At 42.2% G+C, this 20,903-nt stretch overlaps 1 protein-coding gene across 1 annotated transcript; it reads right to left on the bottom strand.

Annotated features, from left to right (window-relative positions):
* Positions 1-11: 11 nt before the first annotated feature.
* On the bottom strand, positions 12-20,825 carry LOC125253610 (macrophage mannose receptor 1). The gene is made up of 50 exons (XM_048167658.1): positions 19,521-20,825; positions 17,892-18,037; positions 17,697-17,809; positions 17,276-17,409; positions 16,812-17,035; positions 16,551-16,660; positions 16,304-16,422; positions 16,010-16,145; positions 15,848-15,930; positions 15,495-15,614; positions 15,302-15,403; positions 13,218-13,376; positions 13,023-13,105; positions 12,692-12,836; positions 12,469-12,510; positions 11,512-11,679; positions 11,294-11,413; positions 11,072-11,182; positions 10,950-10,982; positions 10,739-10,873; positions 10,512-10,658; positions 10,202-10,336; positions 9,957-10,111; positions 9,707-9,851; positions 9,531-9,585; positions 8,957-9,023; positions 8,735-8,868; positions 8,611-8,654; positions 8,364-8,537; positions 7,727-7,881; positions 7,530-7,643; positions 7,340-7,455; positions 7,107-7,258; positions 6,801-7,006; positions 5,891-6,065; positions 5,594-5,815; positions 5,255-5,424; positions 4,994-5,064; positions 4,801-4,901; positions 4,393-4,512; positions 4,121-4,267; positions 3,781-3,935; positions 3,191-3,290; positions 2,802-3,037; positions 2,529-2,718; positions 2,199-2,450; positions 1,930-2,112; positions 1,111-1,161; positions 879-1,027; positions 12-739 (listed from the first exon to the last, which is right to left on the bottom strand). The coding sequence occupies exons 1-50, from the start codon at positions 19,561-19,563 to the stop codon at positions 695-697; spliced, it is 6,492 nt and encodes a 2,163-aa protein (XP_048023615.1). The 5' UTR covers positions 19,564-20,825; the 3' UTR covers positions 12-694.
* Positions 20,826-20,903: the final 78 nt, after the last annotated feature.

The raw sequence follows: 20,903 nt of genomic DNA, 5'->3' as shown, positions 1-20,903 counted from the left end.
TTATTTCCAGAGCAGCACGTAATGTTCATTAGACACTGAAGAAGACTTAAGCCATCTCAAGTACAGAAACATTCATTTCCCAGAACGATTACAGAACAGTCTAGTACATATAAACAAATAAAATTCAGATTTTTGTTTTAAAAAAAATAGTCCAAGATGTTTAAACTTTCCTAACTTTAACAACCTGATTGTTAATAACAGGAGGGCCACTTCACACATTAGTGAATAATGGCTATAAACGAGTTCCTTTGACAAAAAGTATTGATTAGATTCAGTTCATCTCTCTGCATTAACCAATTAAACATGACGATCAGATTGTTTAGCGATCTCACAAAGTTTGGATTTGTGTTTTCTGAAATGTTTTGGATTTGTTTTAGCACCGCCTCCACCAGCTGCCAATCAAAGACACGCTTTATTAAATTGTGATAAAGTTTTGAAGAATATCTGATGCTGTTTTTCAGAAATTCAGAAATATGAAGCAAGTCCACATTTTTATTTCAAGAAACATCTGTACAATAAACATTATCACAACAAATTTAAAAACAGTTTACAAAAAGTGAACAAGAATACAAACACAGATACACAATTTTTTTTTTAAATCTACAGGAAAAATAAGACGCTTGTATGATTGAGTTTCAGTGTTGATTGAACATGTTCCTTTAGTTTCTGTACAGCAGCAGATGAATCTCGCAGATCATGTTTCAGATTCTCCAGGGAAGTTCGGGTTAGTGAACGCTGGCTGTTAACAGATTGTAAAAAATGCAGAATAAATGCTGACATCAAACACGAGCACTTTTCTCTTATTCAGTCTAAACTTGCAGAACATGGTTTGGTCACTTTAGCTACAACAAAATGTCATCAAAATCAATCTAACTTACCACATCAATATTCTTGTTTTCTTGTTTGAAGAAGCTGGCATTTCCTGGTCTTACACCCTTCACACTGAAGACGTAGTACATGATGGCCAGGATCAGCGCCGCGCAAACAATCGCCCCGATAACGGCCCCGGCGATCACACCGCTGTCCGCTGCGCCACAAACCACACATTCACTTACAACAACACACAAAGACAAATGAGTGTATTTAAAACAATTCTGGATATAAACTCACTGGGTGATGGGTCAGTTGGGATGACGATCCCATTATCATCTGTCACATAATCTGAAAACGAGAAAGTGCAATTAGACAACATGGGATCAGGCTGGTCTGGATGGGGTTTTCAGTCCCGTCACATCCCTGACAGCAACATAGTGTCTGCCCAGATCCGGCCCACATCTGGTCCGCATGTAATCCACATGTATCAGATCCGGGCCACACTATGTTGCATAGGACTCTCTGAACTTTCTGTGGTTCCTCTCAAGGTTTTAGATATAGAGATGTCCATCAGATTTTGTCTGCTTTTGGTGTGCACACACTATTACTTTTTAATGAACAAAGCAAATATTCGCATCGCGTTACTCATTCTAGATTACTTGCGGGATTACTTGTTTTTCAGGTCACTCGCACAAATAAAAATATTGCGCGAAGAGGAGTGTCTTCATGATGCAAGATGCATATTTTCATCACTTACCAAAGAAGTACAGCTTCCTCGCTTTTTCTCCAAGCTATCTCCTTTTTTGTCCGGTCTCTCCTCCATTTTCTGACACAACCGGACATGTCAAGAAGCTCTTTGCTGATTGGCTTGCGCAACAATGCCTCATACAAATATGAAACTTTTCAACTTGCGCAGAAGACGCGGTTGAGGCGAATATCGCCCGTTCGCGGCAATCGCGTCTCCCAATTTGCATCTATTTGTGTCTTTGCATTGACTTTGTCTACTCGCACAAATAATTACATTTGCTTTTGGTGTGCACACCATAACTGATGAACTGGAGTCAGACTGAATACTGATAGAGAGTCAGCAAACGGCGTGTGGACGATGTGACGTACATTGCCGGTGTCGGCACACGAAGCCTCTCTTTTGCACACAGCTGTTGTCGTTCCATGTGCCATCGTGATACATCTCAACGCAGTTCTCTTTGCCAAAGTCTCCATCGTGAATGGCTTCGTTGGGTTCTCCAGGAGCCCAGTTTGTGAAGCCCAGAGATGTCATATCTGTCCAGCCCCATCCAACTAAAATCACAATCAACAGCACATGATCAGCATATCTCAAACAGCTAATGCACAACGACAGACAGATAAATGGCTCTGTTGCGTACATGAACGATCTCTGGTCAGGCCGATCCAAACATAGTGGTACTTGGTGTAATTGATGTTCCGGATGAATTCCACCTCAGCTCGACTGTGAATCGAGGCTAATTCGCCCCCGTTCACCTCTTGGCAGAAGTGTCTCGCCTCTGGCCACGAGAAACCCACTTTTCCGTTATATGCGAAATAGCAGTGACGTCCGTATGGCCACCAGCCTGGCAAACACTTCCCGTCGCCCGGAGCCGGCGTCGCTGGAGGCTTTTCTGCAGAGAAAATCCAGACAGACGTTTGTAATGGATATGAAAGGCTTGACGCTTGCCAGCAGCTTTTCTCAGCTTTACCTTTAGTGATCTTGCAGATGTAAGGCTTGGCATCATCGCAGGCCGTGTCGTTCCAAGTGCCCTGGATGAAGTGTGAGGGCGCGTGCATGCTGACACAGCCTTCTCCCTTGTGATTGGTCGGTTCTCCTGGACCCCAGTGAGTGAAGAAGACGGGCCAACCATCGGACCATTTGTAGGAATCGCTGTCGGGCTGAAGAAGAAGAAGAAGTGCAACAGTTGAGATCTGCTCACCGTCTGTTGTGTAATGTAGTTATGTAGTTATCATCATCTTACCAGTCGGCGAAGTCCGATCCAGGCATCCGTCTTGCCCTCCTGCACGGCTCCGGATATGAAGGCCTGGTCGTAACTCATGTCCACACTGGCCAAGTTCCCACCCTCCTTCACACAGGCTTGCTGAGCTTCTTCCCAAGTCTTGGGCTCTGAAATCAACTTATAGCAGTTGCTGTACCAGGTGATGTATCCAGACGGACACGGCGAGCTCGTGGGCGGCGGGACGGGAATGCTGCTCGCTGCGGAAAATGGCAGGAGACACAAGCGTCAAGGGTTAGAGGAGATTTGGTAACTCTGTAAACTCCTTTCATGTGTTTCCCAGCCCTGATCCTGGAGCTGGAGTTTAGTCGACTAGTCTCACACGGTAGATTTGAAAATGAAGATGTAAGTACATTTCTTCCTGGAGCAGACCCATCCTCGCTCGTGGTCACATTGCTCGTCGTTCCAGAGACCCGTGACCAGGTGATTATGGGAGATAGAAGTACAGTGTTCCTGAGAGAGAGACACCAGAGTTCAGCATCATCTTCACTTCTTTCATCTGAAGAATACTATAGTATTGGGCATTCATTACATCATAGTTCAGAACTGAATTGAGATTGACAATTCAATTTCGAGGAACAAACCTCAATAAAGTAACTGAATTCAAAGTTAATTTCAATTTAAGTAACTGTAACTTTTCCTAGCTGGAAAATTAAAACCTAATCAAGACACATTTAGAAAGATGGGTTGATAAATCTCTGTCAGTTTAAAAAAGGTCTTAAAAGGGCTGAAAGGTCTTGTGGTTTTATGAGCCAGACAGGCAAACAGAGATGGAGAAATAAATTCCACTTCCTGTCTTTTCAATTCAAATTCCAATTCAACGTCTTGTGAGATTCGTCAAATTTGATTCATATTCCAACTCGTGAATTGAAAGAATCCAGTTGTTCAGTTTTGCACATCCTGGTTCCCCATATGGATCTACAACAAAACTGTCATTTCTCACCTGGCCATCAGCGTTGTTTGGCTCCTTATCGGCCCAGTTTGTGTATAAGACCGGACTAACTCCATCACTCCACGCAAACTTCCCTTCATGCAGCGTATCGGATAAACCGATCCAAACCGGCACAACCAGATCCCTTAGATAACTGGCCACAAAATCTGGAGAGAAATTTGAACATGAACTGGATTTGCGTTTCCTGAAGGTTTTGAGAAAGTTAGCACCAAGCTATCTTAATAAACAGAGGAATTTCATTATAGGGCTCAACTTAAAGCTCTTTTTACAAGTGAAATCATATCAACAAGAGATCATATACCGTAGATTATCATAAGATCTCATGAAGTACCGTTTTCGTTCTGATCATCGATGACGGCGAGATCTCCTCCCTGCTGTCGGCACCAGTCTCGTGCAGAGGTCCAGTTGGTCTTGATCTCAGACTGATGGTAGTGGTTTCCTTTGAATATGTAGCATTTGTTGCGGAATTTCATCCATCCTAAGATGAAAAAAAATCACTGAACCATCACGAGATTACCCTGGACTGGAGCACTAGTGCTCATTAATCAACAATGACTAAATGCCGGTCCGTGATTCATGTATGTTGCTTTATATCAGCTGTACCCTCTGGACAGTTTCCGTCCCATGATGCCGTTGGAGGCGGAGGCGTGTGGTCATTTCCTGGATATTTCTTACACACATATCCAGCACTGGCACGACCACAGTTCGCATCGTTCCATGAACCTATTGAGAAAACAAAACCGTTCACATTAAGCCCAAGAACATCATATGTGTTAAAATACGATAAATATATAGCTGCACTCTAAAAAATGCTTGGGTTGAAAATGGACAAACCCAGCGGTTGGGTTAAATGTTTGCCCAACGTGCTGGGCAGTTTTTCAACCATCGCACTGAAACTTCATTTGGACTGTATTATTTTTCTTCTTGATCACGCTGTGGTTCTTGTACTGATTTCAGAAAGGTACATTAAAGATACATTAGCATAAATAAATGTTTGTGCATGAGCGGCACCTGGATGTCTGTTCATCTGGACACACTGCTCTTCTCCGTTGGCATCATTAGGTTCTCCGGGACCCCAGTGCACGTACGTCACCGGAGACAGATCTATCCACCTGCACAGAGAAACAACTGACCGTCATGCCCAAGAATATGTAAAAGACACACCTGTGGAAGCACTAATAATACTCAAATGTTTAAGGCTTACAAATACTCTCCACCCGCAACCCCGAACATTCTCATGCCAATCCAGGCTGCTGCCACCTGACCGGTACCCACCTGAAAACAACAACATCAAATCAGATCCACATCTCACTAATGTTTTGACAGATTTTACTCATTTTTAATGTCATTTGTGGAGAATTGCTGCTAACAAATAGAGAGACAGAGAAGAAAACTCAGAATGGTTAGTGCAGTTGAGCATTATTGATCAAACATTCAAAAACAACAGAAAACACTGGAGCCATACCAGGCTGACCACGTAAGACTGCTCGGCTTCATCAGCAATAGACACCAGCTGAGCTTTTTCTTCATAACATCTCACAAGGGCCATGTGAAAGTCCACGATATCCGTGTCATTATAGTAATAACAGATCCCATTGTTCTTCCTCCAGCCTGGGTTCGATCCACACTCTGGAGCTGAAAGAACATATAACAAATGCCTTTATTACAACACAGACCCACATGCACATGTTCTTTTTTTAAAGTAATAGCTTTGAATTTCCTAAAATATTTTCAAACATGAACTCCGACCACAGAAATGGAGCACACAAAGAGTTTCATTGGTCAAAAGAGCTTCCAGAGTTACCTGGAGCAGGGGACGGAGGCTCCGGTGGAATAATTGGCTTCTTTCCTTTAGCAATCATGCAGATCCAGTCCTGGTGGGCGTCACAATTCAGGTCGTTCCAATAGGACGTCCCATTGTCGGTGGTCACCATCTCCACACAGTTTTCTCGCCCATTGTGATCATTGGGTTCGCCGTGGCCCCAGTTTGTGTGACTGACAGGCGTCCCGTCGCTCCAGTGGTAACCTTAGAGAAGAACAGTCAGACACAGGTCAAACTCAGAATTATTTACCTGACCTAATCACCAGGAAGCAAACAAACCTCCTTCCACCGGGTTGACGCTCAGTCCAATCCACTTGGTCTTTCCCTTCGAATAGCCGGTCAGGAAAATTTCCTCCTCGGGATTGTGGATGCTGACCAGATCGGCGCCGCGGGCCAGACAGTCGTCTCTCGCCCCCTGCCAGCTCTTCTTCTGGGAAAAGTCCACTGTGAACAACTGCAGAATCACAAACACAAATAGATCAACAAGAAGACATTTAAAACACGGAACAATCAACAACAATAAAGCCCAAAGTATAGTTCACTGTTTCCGTGTACGCAAGGGTCAGCGTACAGTGCGCGGGACGTGAATTTCGTCATCAGAATAGTACGTGCACCGTCTGATTTTTGTAACTTTGTTCGAGCATTAAATTTATTTTGCAGTAATTAGTTCACCCACAGGGTGGCAACCTTGCCCTGGGAGCGTCAATTCACAAGGTAATCAAAGAAAACCTGCATAAACAGAACAGACCGGAACGCATGCAAGCTACAGCGCCGATGGAGGTCTACATAAACAAGAGATTGTGTGAAGAGGTTAGAAAGTGCCCTCATTTGTACAACTCTATCATGAAAGAATACAAAGATGTTTACATGGGTAGTAACTTGTGGTGAGAGATTGTCCAAACTGTGCATGCTTCAAACACCTGTGTACGCATACGAGTGAAATGAAATATACTTTCCAAGGCTATGCATTCGACTGTGCGCATACACCAGCGTACGCATAAAAAAACGAAGTATACACAGGGCTTTACATGCACTAATGAAAACAGCTCATTCTGGGCATTCTGCGGTCAGCAGCTCTCTGAAACATCATGCGATGCAAATGGCCATTTAATGGATTATATGAACTCCATTTCTTTTCCATTTCCTTGCATTTCTGAACCGCATTCTTTAAAAGACAAAACTTAATCACCCTGTAGCAGTTTCTGAAGTGAGGCTGTCCGCCCCAGCCGCTCTCACATCCCGTCACTGGCGGCAGAGTCGGAACTGGCGTCGGCGGAGTGATGCCATTACGTGGAGCTTCACACACAAATGGAAATGATTCTTCACACTGTTTGTTATTCCAGAATCCTGCCAGCGGGGACGTCGTCATAGTGACACATGATCCAGCATGGTTATCTAGAGATGACAATGAAATCTGATTGGTTTATGAACGATGATGTCATTTGTCTTGAACGTTAGGTGTAACGTATAGGACAGAAAGGCTGAGCTGAATTACTCGGCTCGTTGCGGCCCCAGTTGGTGTAGGTTATTAAAGCATCGTTGTCCCAGTAATAGTCGACTCCCGCCACGCCACCTCTCGCCCGCAGCCCGATCCACCAGTCACCAGAGTATCGGCCCATCAGAGCTGTGAAATGAGCCTGTTCATACCTGCAGAAGGCAACAGAACCAGTTACAACAGCTTTACTAGTACAGAAGTATTTCACAAAGTGGATACGAATACACACTCACAGGTCCATGATATGCAGCAGAGTGCTGTTTCGACTCTCACAGAACGCTTTGGCTTCCTCGCGGCTTCTAGCAGCTTCTTCAAACCAATAGCACGAATATTCAAAGACATCCCAGCCCTGCAGAACAGACACATGATCAGCCGGACAGTTTCAGAGTCACAGCTGTGCCTCCATGAGAGCGCAGGACTGACCTGAGGACAGCCGTAGATGGTGGGCTGGACGGAGGGCAGAGGATAGTGACCTTTGGGCATTTTACAGATGTAGGTATTCAACTCCGTGCAGGTGACGTCATTCCATCGGCCCGTCTAAGGCGCAAAGCATTACGATGACATTCATGCTCCTGTGTTTAATTCTAGATGTCTGTTTGTCAGTAAATGGAGTGCAGTACCTCATGGTACATCTCCACACAGTCCTCATCGAAGCCCAGGTGGTTGTTGGGTTCTCCGGGTGCCCAGTGTGTGAACGTGACCTCATGATGATCTGACCACGAGAACAAACCCGAGAAGCCCAGATCATTCAGACCGATCCACACGTCACTGGTGGCTGTTTTACGGGACAAAGTGGAAATCAACACAAACACACACTCACAGGTGACTACACCTGACACTAGGGGTTGAAAGTCTATTATGTGATGAAAGTCGAGTCGCCATCGACTAGTTACTGATTAATGAACAAATAAGCCTGAACCTCGAGCTGAAACTCGAACACAGGTTGTTTTGTGCACAGCTCTGACATACGACAGTGCTGCTCACTAGGCTATTGTCCCACATAACATCTAATTTTTATCAGTTCTTTTGTCTTTGGGACGTTATAATTCTCACATAATTCTGCTCATTCTAAATCAGATACAGATGAAGTAGCACAGTAAAGATTACATTTATATGAATGCATAAGTGAGAGAGTGATTGTGTGTGAATTTATTCTACCTGGCAGCGTCTCTTTACTAATACTGAAGCTAAAGAGGGTCTAGCTGTGATTTCAGTCATAATCGGTGTGTTTATTTGTACCCTAATAAATACACATACCCAGGTACAGGTAGCTTTCCAGCCAGCTCTGCTCCGTCATGGACATGATCGACGCCAGATCTGCTCCCAGCTTCCTGCAGGCCGTCCGCGCATTATGCCACGTTGTCTTCTCTTCGAATGGCTTGTAGCAGAACTCTCCAAACTCGTACCAGTCTGGACCAGAACACCTCAACTCTGAAAGAGACACACCATTCAGAGCTTTGCAATAGTGAATAATGTTGTGGTTAGTTAGAAGACTTTGTCTCACCTCCATCAGTAAATTGGTAGGACACAGAGTAGAGCCCATCGAACCTGAGACACAAATACACAGCACATTTCACTCTATATCTGACTCGTCCGCAGGTATTCCAGAGAAGACTGAAGACACTTACTGTCTGGAGACGATGCCGTTCCTGGTGGATCCACTGTAGAAGTTCTGACCGTCAGCTTTGAGCAGAGTACAGTCTCCTCCGATGTCATTCAAAACCACTCCGGCGTGGATCGCAGCCGCACAGATATTAGAGTCCTGAATCATGAGAAAAATGCTCAACTGAAGCGTTTGGTTCACTTACACTAGAATCGGGGGGTCAGGATATAATTTATCATACTCATACCCCGCGATACATATCTGTCCCGTACACAGAATACGCCTCCCTGGCACAACCCGCAGGGCAGTGAACCCTGAAACCAACAAGAACACAAAGAGAAATGCTTTTGAATGCAGTGTTGGAGGTAACGCATTACAGGTAACTTGAGTTATATAATCAGATGACTTATTTCAAGTAACTTGTAAAGTAACGCATTACTTTTAAATTTGCAACAAAATATCTGAGTTACTTTTTCAAATAAGTAACACAAGTTACTTTGTTTTCCCATGTATTGACTGACAGGAGCTCCATGTTGAGAGAATCTTAAGTGTAGAGGCGTTGTGTGTGAACATGATGGTTACTGTAGTTCTTGACTAAATGTGAGCATTAACTTTCTCCAACACTGTTTAAATGTGATTCAAAGTAAAACGTAAATCTATAACAGTTGTTCTACATCATGCACTATAAAGGATTTAGATGATTGGTTGCGACTCCACAGCACTGTATGTCCAGCGTTATGCTGATTATTTAAATCAGGTGTGTTCAGTAATGGAGACACCAGATGTGCAGTGTTTCAGACATTCAAAGACTGAATAATTACGTCATTCTGTCTATGGAGTGGTCCAGGTTGGGTTTTGCACTGCAAGAAACAGCATCTGAAGAAACGGCAACAACCCAAAAAAGAGGGAAAAGACTGTTTTAATACACACTGAATTATAGTTCTATTTCAGTTTAAAAGAGCCACAACAACAAATTCATCGCTTCTGTTGAACTCACAGTCCGGTACGCAGCCCAGAATGTCCAGACGCAATCCCACTTGACCATTCCACTGCAGCGGCAGAACCCGGACGTACTGTGCGGAGATCGGCGTCCCCAACAAGCGTGTCTCTGGAGTCGTCTTGTCCACAGAACCCGGATACTCCTGTGACAGAATCACCATCAGCATCGCATGAACTCATCATGTCTGATCTTTTCAGATAGATGCATAGATGCTCCTCAGAACAACTATGAGCATGTGTGTTTTTACCCCTCCGTCACTGCTGTAGTCATTCCAGTTCAGGCCATCTGTGCTGGTCTGGATCTTAAACATAGTAACCCAGTGCTCTGTTGACGGGCAGCCCTGAATGACCACCCCGGTGATCTTCTTCAGCTGTCCCACATTCACCTGAATCCAGGAGTTTGCTGAAACACACAGTGTGAGTTGGAACGTCAGGGAGGAGATGTGAAGGACTTATATCTAAAACCTTACTATGGGTGATTCAGGAGACTGACCGGAAGCAGAGGGCATCCAGCATGAGTTCCCATTCAGGCGACCTTTATCCGGCCCATTTCCACTGAGAGATGATGATGCCGAGAGCATTGAATTAGTGACATTTCCATCCTCCACACCCAAGCCTCTCAAACACACTGGAAACACAGAATCATCAAGATCATCTACTGCAACATTTACTACTGCATTAGAAGTTTTTTCAAGTTTTTTTCTCCTTCTTCATCTAAACCTCTTTTTAATTGGGATGATGTTCAGACAGTGACTTCAAGCATTTACAACATTTCTTTCATTCATATTCAGGTCCTCTCTCACCGTTCTGCTCACAGCTGAAAACCACCTCCAGGTATTTGGAGACGGTCGGGCAGGGGTCAGTCTCAGCGTGTGCGAACAGGAAACAGAACTCTCTGTTATCACAGTTTTTCCTGGCCAAAGCCAGCGTTCCCTCAACAGTGCACACACCTGAAAGATCACCAGTACGTCAGAAATCCTGTACGAACAATTGAAACCTACTCATTTACACTCTTAGTGCTGTGAGTTACCAGAGGCTCCGTCTCCATATGGGCAGATCTTGTCACTGCGGCGTCCGTAAAAAGCCGACTGGATGTTGATGACGCTGTTCTGGGGGCAGTGAAGGACCAAGCTGGAGTCCTGACAGGCGTATGTGGTGTAGAAACCTAGAGAAGAAGACAAGCAGAAACTCAGAAAGGCTCTAGAGTTGCACGTTACATAATAAACAGAAGCCAAACATACCATCATGTGGCGGAGGAGGCTCGGGTGTATTCCCTGAAAAGAGAGAAGACATGTTTTCTAAACTCTATCAATACTTCATTACATCTCATTTCTGTAGGTATGAATGGGGCAGCAGAACGCACCACGACGCTTGCAGATATATCCTCTGTTATTCTCACAGTTATCGTCATTCCACGCTCCAGAGTTGATCAGAATGGACAGGCAGTCTTCACCGTAATAATCATCAGGGTTTCCTTTAACAGTCAATTAAACGTGCAGATTATCTTCTCCATTTAACTTGAAATTGGATAAATGAAGAAAAAAAAGTTTAAAAGATGCTTCATCATCTCATCGTAAAGCATCACCTGCAGCCCAGTTTATGTAGCGGAAGGGAGAACCATCTGTCCACGTCCAGCCGCCCTCGGTGATGGAGTCATGAGCCCCCATCCACAGGGAAACTCCTGTGGGAACCGCCTGGATCTGAGCTGAAGATGAGTGAATGTCAGAAATGAGTGTAAAAGGATCTGGAAAAGTCCATTCAGAAACTCCAAATGTAACTGGCATGTCTGTGTTCAAAACTAACCTTGGATGAAGCCCTGTTCAAACGGCTCGGTGATGCTGATCAGATCTCCACCCTGATTCACACAATCTGCACGGGCATCAGCCCACTTTCTCATGGACAGAGTCGTAAACAGGTAACAGTAATCATTGAACGGGTCGGCGACCCAGGAGCCGCACTTCTCATTCCAGCCTGACAGAAGCAGTAAAGGAAATAAGAAGTTCAAGAGTGGAATAATTGGACACTAAGGGGTCATTTACTTGACTCCATTTTCAACTAAAAACGTGAAACTTTTTATGCGTTTTGGCCTTTCATTTACACAATAATGGCGTTCTGGGGGCCTGAAAGCACAAACTTTTAAAAACGGGTTTCCAAGTGAAGTTTACTGTTGTCGTCTCTGTGTAAACTACACAAACGCACATTTGTGAAAACGGTAATGTCGCGCACATGAGTATACGTGTTCAGTCTGCAGGCGCATGGTTTTTCTTTACAAAGTGACATTGCCATCTACTGGCCTGGCAGCAGAATACAGCACTTTTATTTGTTTTCGTGGATCCATGTGAATGAGGATCAATTTGATAATGGCGATTGTCCTTACGTGAAAAATGCAAAGGAAAAAGTTTTCCATTTTCAGTATAAACGTACCCTTTACAGTCGAATGCGAAGAGACAGAAATGTACCATAAGTAAATCTGAAACAAACATGAATGTAAGAATGTCTCAGTGTTTGCTGTGCATCTGGAGCAACATGAACTTAAACTGAGGATCATGTTCTCCAGCGGGATCAGACATCATCTAAAGAGCATTTTGAGCTTCAATGGAAGAAGGAAATCTTACTGTCTGTACACATGATTTTTGATTAATTTTTCCTGTTGTTATTAGATTTACATTTTTCTGGATTTCTAAAATCATAAAGATGAATACGCATATACTAAGGGGTTAACATTTTCAGGATGTGTATATATGTATGTATAATCTGTACCTGGACCAGTTGTTGGGGGAGCGGGTGGCCCTTGACCTTTTGCTGAAAAATAATTAATAATAAAATAAATCAATATTTCAGAATCACAACTTCATGGAACTGAATGGATTTGAAGAACATGATAGGTATAAAGTAGATTAACGAAAGGCTAGTGTAACTCACTAAAACAATGCATTGAACAATATATGTGTAAACAATAAAATCAAACAGGAAAAGTTCCCACCTTTCTGGCAAATGAAAGGGTAAGTGGCTGTGCAGGGCAGGTCGTTGATTTTCCCTGTATCTTGGTGCTCAGTCCCTCGGATGTGAACACAGTCTTCATTATTCTGCCAGTTATCAGGCTGGTTCGTCTCCCACGGCAGGAAGTCCTTCAGAGAAACACATACACTCAAAATAAAGCTGATCCAGAATCATTGCTCTTTCTACAGGGTGAGGATTGAACTCGAAATAGTTTCTCAGCATTTCTCAGGTATGCGTATGCACCAGAAGCTTTCTCACTTTGTGCAGTCAGATGTATCGGTTCATTTGATGAAGTTTAAGGTCTGATAACTTACAGCTTGAGTTCCGTCTGTCCACACAAATGTTCCCTCTCTGTCGATGTCATTGAGACCCACCCAGGAAGATCTGCTCATGTGAGCTGTGAGAAACAAAACGTCATTACGGTGAGCTTTTGTGAGCAAAATGATCCAGGAGTAAAACTCTTTGTTGGAGAATCTCTAGGATAGAAGTCATTCTGTCTGCCGTCGCACCTGTCAGAAAACTGATTGTCTCCTGGTTGTGGATGCTGACCAGGTGTCCATTTTGAGCCACACAGTAGCTTTCTGCATCCTGCCAGGTCTTGACTGATTCGGACTCAAAGTGATAGCAGTGTTCACCGAAGAGCAGATATCCTTCATCACAGTGTGAATCTGCAGAAAAACATTCATTGAACCTCCAGCTTCACATGTATCAAAGTAAAAACACAACACTGACACTAACTCAACTGTTATGTTTATTGAACTGCTTTCACATTCAATGCAAAAAAAAAAAAAAAAAAGAAAGAAAAAGCAGGCAGTCTGAAAATGCAAAATCTCCAAATCCAGGGGTGAACGATAGTTACGTGGGGTTGCGGATGCAGCCTGATTCGAGGCTTGTCACAAACCATTTTTTGTCCAAAAAATCCTCTATTGCAGTGGTTCCCAAACCTGTCCTGGACAACCCCCAGCCCTGCACACATTGTACTGTATGTCGCCCTCATCTGACACACCTATTTCAGGTCTTGCTGTCGCTATTAATGAGCACATGAATTGAATCAGGTGTGATAGATGAGGGAGACATACAAAATGTGCAGGGGACAGGTTTGGGAACCACTGCTTTATTGTGTGGTGTCATTACGATTATTATTGCCAGCAGTCATATCACCCTGTAGCCCAAGATTAGTTGCCCACTGAAGCTAAGCAGGGCTGAGCCTGGTTAGTACAATGGATGGGAGACCTCCTGGGAAAACTAGGTTGCTGCTGGAAGAGGTGTTAGTGAGGCCAGCAGGGGGCGCTCACCCTGTGGTCTGTGTGGGTCCTAACACCCCAGTATAGTGATGGGGACACTATACTGTCAAAAAGCACCGTCCTTCGGATGAGACGTTAAACCGAGGTCCTGACTCTCTGTGGTCGTTAAAAATCCCAGGATGTCCTTCGAAAAGAGTAGGGGTGTAACCCCGACATCCTGGCCAGATTTGCCCATTGGCCTTTGTCCACCATGGCCTCATAATCATCTCATTACACTGATTGGCTTCATCACTCCTCTCCACCAATAAGCTGGTGTGTGGTGGGCGTTCTGGCGCAATATGGCTGCCGTTGCATCATCCAGGTGGATGCTGCACATTGGTGGTGGTTGAGGAGATTCCCCCTACTATATGTAAAAGCGTTTTGAGTACCCAGAAAAGCACTATATAAATGTAACAAATTATTATTATTATTATTATTTAAAGGGGACCTACTATGCCCTTTCACAAGATGTAATATAAGTCTCTGGTGTCCCCAGAATGTGTGTGTGAAGTTTGAGCTCAAAATACCCCATAGATCATTTATTATAGCTTGTCAAATTTGCCCCTATTTGGGTGTGAGCAAAAACACGCCGTTTTTGTGTGTGTCCCTTTAAATGCAAATGAGCTCCGCTTTCCAGAAGAGGGCGGAGCTTTAACAGCTCAACAACAACAAAGCTGGAGAATCTCACGCAGCCAAAATGAGGATTGTCAGTAACGGTGTTCAGCCTTACATTGTTCAAACCGGAGTCGACACTGATGGAGAGACTCAGGAAGAAGTTACAACTTTTAGAATGAAACTGGACATTTCTGAATGGTTAGTGGATAAATTTATGTAGTTGCTGTGGAGTTGATTCAACTCATCCACTAGCATGTGCCGTCATGTTCATCTTTTGTGTTGAATTGAGCCTCGTTTGTGAAGCAGTCCGGCGTAAAACGACGGCATGGCAAAAAATCTTTTTTTAAGGACTATGTTTGAAAAAGACGTCACGTTTGATCTCGTGAGTCTCTGTGAGATCTTGTCTCAGTGTGAAATCGTTCCTGCAATAAACAGGTGTGTGGTCTCACAGTCTGGTCGAATCATCTAGTGTGTTTTTGGTTGAAATTGGTTGAAACTGTCATTGTGTCTGTGGTCTCCCACAGTTTTCAAATCGGTTGAGTTTTGAAAATCTTCTAGTGTGTGTTATTTGAAAACTACAGGTCTGTGTGTTGGAGCAGGGCTGGAACTAACTCTGCAGGCCCTCCAGGAACTGTGTTTTGCACCCCTGACCATAAAGCCAAACACCAGCCGGTACATTCAGTGTGGGACTTCACCTGGAGCTGACGTGGGCTTCACATTCTGTCCTCCTGGCATCTTGCAGATGTATCCAAGATTTTTAAAGCAGTTGGTACTTTCCCACTTTCCAGCATAATTTCCTAATACCAGAAATAAAAACAGATTCAGCTCAAAATCTTTTGAAGCTAATATTGTGACATTGAGTGTCTTCCCGACAACCAATAATCTTACCGGTGTAAATCTGGCCACAGTCCCACTGGTTTGCTGTATTCTGAGGGAAATTTGGGCTCCAGTTTGAAAACTCAACTGCAGTTTTGTCCACCCACCTAAACGTCCCATCTTGGTCCTTATCTGATGGTGTTATGAATCAGAAAGACAGCACCAAGATTGTTCACGTACAGATAACTGATGCAGATCATAGTACTTTCTGATCAGAGACCATCTTTATTGTCTTCAAGGACAGATGTTTGGCTAAAACTCATTCTGAAACCCCAGGAGGGACAGTAAAAACTTGAACTGAAGTCTTTCTCCAGTGGGAGCTGATAGTGTTTAGGGTAAAATCCTCTATTGTATGAATCACTCACCTGAAATGCCAATCCACAGATCAGGAATATCCACCTGGTGAAAATCAGGCAACTGTGCGTTAATGAAGAACTGCTCCGCTTCACTAGAGATGAAAACAAACAATGTATGTGAGCCTTTACAATCCAAACGAATCTCCCTTAAACTTCAGTCAGTATTCTCACTTTTTGATGGTCAGGAGGTTTGCGCCCATGTCAAAGCACTTGGTCTGAGCCAGATACCAGCTGGTCAAGAGATTCTGGTTACTGACCAACCAGTAACAGCTTCCTGAGAAACTCAACCATCCGGAAGGACAAATGGCTGGAGTGACAGAAACATAAGAGCATATCTCTGATCCCAAAAGAGTTTGAGGCACATTTATAATGACTAAATTCATTTGTAACATCAATGACAGAATCATGCGAAATACTTTATCTCAGCGCACAAACACAGAGGGACAAAACAACTCTGGATCTTACTATTCAAAGCTCTCTTGCACATGTAAGGTCGCTCATGACGGCAGACGTGTGTTCTCCATTTCCCATAATCCTCTGTTGCTTCTTTTATCATAGCAGTGCACACGCCGTTGGCTTTGTCACTAGATCCAACAGTGACAGTTTCAGTTATCATCACACAGGTCGACACTGAAACACTTTATTTCATTATAGACTCTTCAGACGGTGAGAAACACACTGATAAAACTAACTAGTTTAACAGTTGTCTTACGTGAGATCAGGTTGTCCCTCCGGCCAGTTTACGTATGTGGAAGTACTTGCATCAGACCAGGTAAAAGTCGTGGCATTTGGTTGAATTTGACAGGATAAAGTTGTGCATTTCTGTGAAAAGAAGGGAGGTGATTGCCCTGGCAGTCTTGTTTTAAGAGATAAAAACTAAATAAAAAATAAAGTTTGTTGTTTATCAACCAATTATACAACAAATTTCATCATGCTTGAGCGGTCCAGTGAAGATCTAACTGATGATTCTCACCATTGTGGAAAACCCGATCCAGAGGTCAAAGGCGGACGCGTCCAGACGGCTGGTGACGTACTGCTCCTCCTCAGAAGATGTGATGGACACCAAGTCTCCGCCCTCTCTGACACAGTCGCTGCGAGCCGCCGCCCAGCTCTTCCGAGCGCCCGCCCTTCGTTTGTAGCAGTTTGAGCCGTAGGGCTGCCAGCCGTTCTCCGTGTCACAGAGCGGAGTAGGGTTAGCTGGAGAAAGACACAGACATATAAACTCTCTCTGTATGTTAAAGTGACATGTGAAGGCCAAGTATGGTAACCCATGCACTTCCTCTGCACTTGGAGTAGTAATGAATAGTGAACACACCCAGGTTTGGTGTCTTGCTCTAGGGCACCTCAGTCATTTCCTGCCAGTATTGAGAATCGAACCTGCAACCTTCGGGTTACCAGTCTGACTCTCTAACCTTATGTGTGATGCATCATACGTACGGTTTAGTCGTTTACAGATATACTGGCGTCTGGCTGTGCAGGTTTCATCATTCCATCTGCCGTCACTGGCGCCCTGAACCTGCCCACAATCCTCATTATCTCCCCAGTTGTCCGGCTGACCCTCCTTCCAATACCTGCAATTCACACAAGTGTTTTTCTGTCATGGGGATGGGAATTCTTCAATCCCAAACTCCTTACACAGAACTTCAGATAATACACTATAGATAGGCCTGTTACTGTAAAGATATTTGAGGGATCATTTTAGTGATCAGTGTGGGAAACTTCTGCATCTGTTTCTCAAAATAGAAACCATGCGTTCCTGCAAAAACTCTGAAAACTGTCAACAGCAGCAGCTTTTCATTTTCACAATGCAGAGCTACACAATGAAGAAATCGGTTGTGAGAGTGAATGTCTGACTTACGACAGGTAGGGGTAGAAAACACTCCCATCACTCCATTCCCAGTTTCCCTCTGACGCCACGTCATTCAGTCCGATCCAGAAGATGGAGGTTCCGATCTGCGTCCGGACCCACGTCTGAACAGAACAGAAGGGTGACGTCTCGAATGCATTTGTTAATGTCATCTGTTTCTCATTGTTACTGCTGTGTGTGTCTCACCCGCTCGTGGATGTCCTTGATGCTCATCAGATTACTTCCCTTGCTGACACAGTCCTCCAGCGCGTCGTGCCACGTCTTCATGTCCGAGGAGAAGAAGTAACATTTCTCCTCGTATGGCCGCCAGCCCTCCTCACACTGACTGAAGCCTTGGAGAAAACAATGTGTTAATCAGAAACATCATGAGGACAGTCATGTAAAAGAGACTGAACTTGGGTAATAACTTCATCGAACAGTTCCTCTAAGGCAAATTGTCAGGGTTAGGGTTAAATTTCTGCTTGAAAATTATAATGGTCAAATTTTCCATCATAAAAAGTCCCATGACTAAGATGTTAAAACATGAGTGTCACTGCTAATGTTTTACTGAAATGGTCAATATGTAAGTGTCATAATCACATGATTCAAATCAACTGTAGAAAAGAGTCATAATTTATTGTACTGTGAATTGTACAAAGTCAGATGACCCTGAGGAGAAAAAAAAAAAAAAAACAGCAGTAAAGACATGGAGCACAAATATGGGGCACTACCAGCATTATTTCATGCTACTTTATTTTGTTAAATTATTATTTAAAATTTATTGGTAAATGTTACATAGGTTTTAAAAAGTGAGGCTAAAACATCTAAAATATTTGGTTTGATGTTTGTCAGAAGTTGGATGACATATGAAATTAAGAGCAAAAGTATACTTTTTGAAAAGATTTAGACACCTTTAAAATTAATTATATATCATAAAAAATAAAGGAATGCATGTTTTAATTACATTCTTGTATAATTCTGCCTCCCTTTTAACTTACTTATTACTATTAATGTTATTATTATTATTTCTTTTTTTTATTTACTTATTTAATATTATTATTAACTTATGTTTATATAATACTATTTGAATTACTTATTAGGAATTAGGTGTCATTATAAGATTTAGAAATGGTTATGTGAATGTCTAATTTTTTATTTGTGTGTGTGTGTATTTCTTGTTTTTTTTCTATATGTAAAAGTGCTTAATTATGTATGTATTGGCTATGTCTCTAATTATTATTTATTTTATTTTATTTTTTTGTGTTGGTGATGGGTATTATCATGAAAGAAAAATAAAAAGTGAAAGGAAGAGAAAGTAGAATGAAAAATGAGGAATAACTAATGGTAAAAAATACGTCTTTAAAGCAGATGTTTATTGGTATAATTGTATTAAATATGCTTGAATTAAAAGACATAATAAAGTATATATATATATATATATATATATATATATATATATATATATATATATATATATATATATATATATATATATAAAACATTGTCAGAAGTTTAAGCACCTGTTTCAACTTACCTTTTACTGAAAACTGAATTTTGTGAATTTTTTTCAGACCATATTTTGAAGCCTATTCATGGAAAGAGCCGCATGCAGATTCATCTCATGTTAATTACTTGTTTGTTTCGTTATAGGGTTTAGCCATAATGTTAAACACGATTTCAGATTGTGTTTCTGAAGAACTAGTGGAAATATTTTGCAGATGTTCTTACATCTTCTGAACACTGAATTACAGAGCAGTTGATTCTCAGTCATGATTAACAAAGAATGAAGCTTTTGCCATCCCACAAATTGGTTATTGTATTAAATTTACTACTTACCAGAATGGATGAGTCCAACGAGGATGAAGACAAACAAAAACATTCTAGTTAGGAATCTGTTTAAACCTGTAAGTTGAAACAGTATAATTTTCCTCTCATTCTCTCTGTACGTCCACACGCCTGTTCTCTGGACGTCTGCACATCATCACACACTGAAGGTTCTTTTCACCTTCATCAGAGTCCAAAGATTAAACTGTAAAACATACATGGTCATCTGATGCCGCATGTTAAAGTCCAACATATTAATTTGACATCAAACTCAAAAACACATGACATGTCGTTATCTTCTATATGACCCCCAAACTGAATCGACGCACTTAAACCTGTCTTCCTTTAACACTAAACAGCTGAATAAATTTACTGGGCAAAAGTGAAGAGGATTTAATTTTCCATTTACAAAAGCATGTTTAGAATAAAACATAGTGAATTTCTACCAAAAACATTTCAGTCTGTACGTCTTATATCAATGTATTTAAAAAGATTTATTTTTGAGGTCAAAAGTGGTCATTTAGAGAGAGAAGGAGATTTAACTTTATCATAAAATCTCTGGCTTTCCGTCTCGATGGCTCTGGTCGGTAAACGGATGGTCTGAGAGCATCACATGATGCAGCTGGAACTGAGCATCAACATGGTTGTGATATCAGATATTTGTTTTAACACAGACACTCCATTGAAATAAGAGGAGAGGAACTGGAACCCAAAGGAGACCTATTGTCCATGTCAGAATTGGTGAAATCTAGTGTCTGAGAATCTAACCTCTATAGGACTGACCATCATCCTCAGCTGGACCTGGAGAAACATCTCAACAAAACCGTTAAATTGTTTAAATTGTTATTTGCAGTTTATTGTTTTTACAAGCACCAATGGAGGAAAAGACTGACGTTTTGGTCAGGAATTACTGCACTGATGTTTGAACCTTAAATTCAGATCCCAATGGATAAATGATCATTCTAATGACAGAACTGGATCCAGATGTAGAAAAACAAACTAAAGTCTCTTAATATGGTTACATCAGTACCACAACTAAGTTTTGATGAAGCTGCGCACATTGGTTAATTCTGTTCCTTTGAAATTTGATTATTTTTAAAAGAAGACAAAGTCCAAAGAGGTTCTTTCATAACCCTTACAACAGCACATATTTTAGGACAATATACATTGAATAAAATCTTTTACCTTTTTGTTACTCTTTAACCTTTTTATAGCTGTGAAATTGTCAGAAAACAATAAAGAGCAGCAAATACAAAACTAAAATGCAAATTACTCAACACTGTCCATTAAACTGCGCACATTGTTTTTGATGTTAGATAATCTGTTTAGTGTTGCTAAAGTGTTAGAGTGACATAAACACTTCAGTGTATTATATTCACATTCAAACAAAACAGA

The sequence above is a fragment of the Megalobrama amblycephala genome, linkage group LG18, assembly GCF_018812025.1.
Source record: "Megalobrama amblycephala isolate DHTTF-2021 linkage group LG18, ASM1881202v1, whole genome shotgun sequence".
Taxonomy (NCBI): Eukaryota; Metazoa; Chordata; class Actinopteri; order Cypriniformes; family Xenocyprididae; genus Megalobrama; species Megalobrama amblycephala.
The sequence above is the reverse complement of the archived record's forward strand: the minus strand, read 5'-3'. Positions and strand labels throughout refer to the sequence as shown.

Excerpts from the sequence above, each read along its gene's own strand:
- LOC125253610 (XM_048167658.1), bottom strand. The coding sequence starts at position 19,563 with ATGTTTTTGTTTGTCTTCATCCTCGTTGGACTCATCCATTCTG. Across the intron at positions 8,869-8,956 it reads GGACAGATATGTATCGCGGG|GACTCTAATATCTGTGCGGC; the intron begins GTATGAGTATGA and ends CTCATGATTCAG. Across the intron at positions 3,936-4,120 it reads CGATGATCAGAACGAAAACG|ATTTTGTGGCCAGTTATCTA; the intron begins GTACTTCATGAG and ends ATTTCTCTCCAG.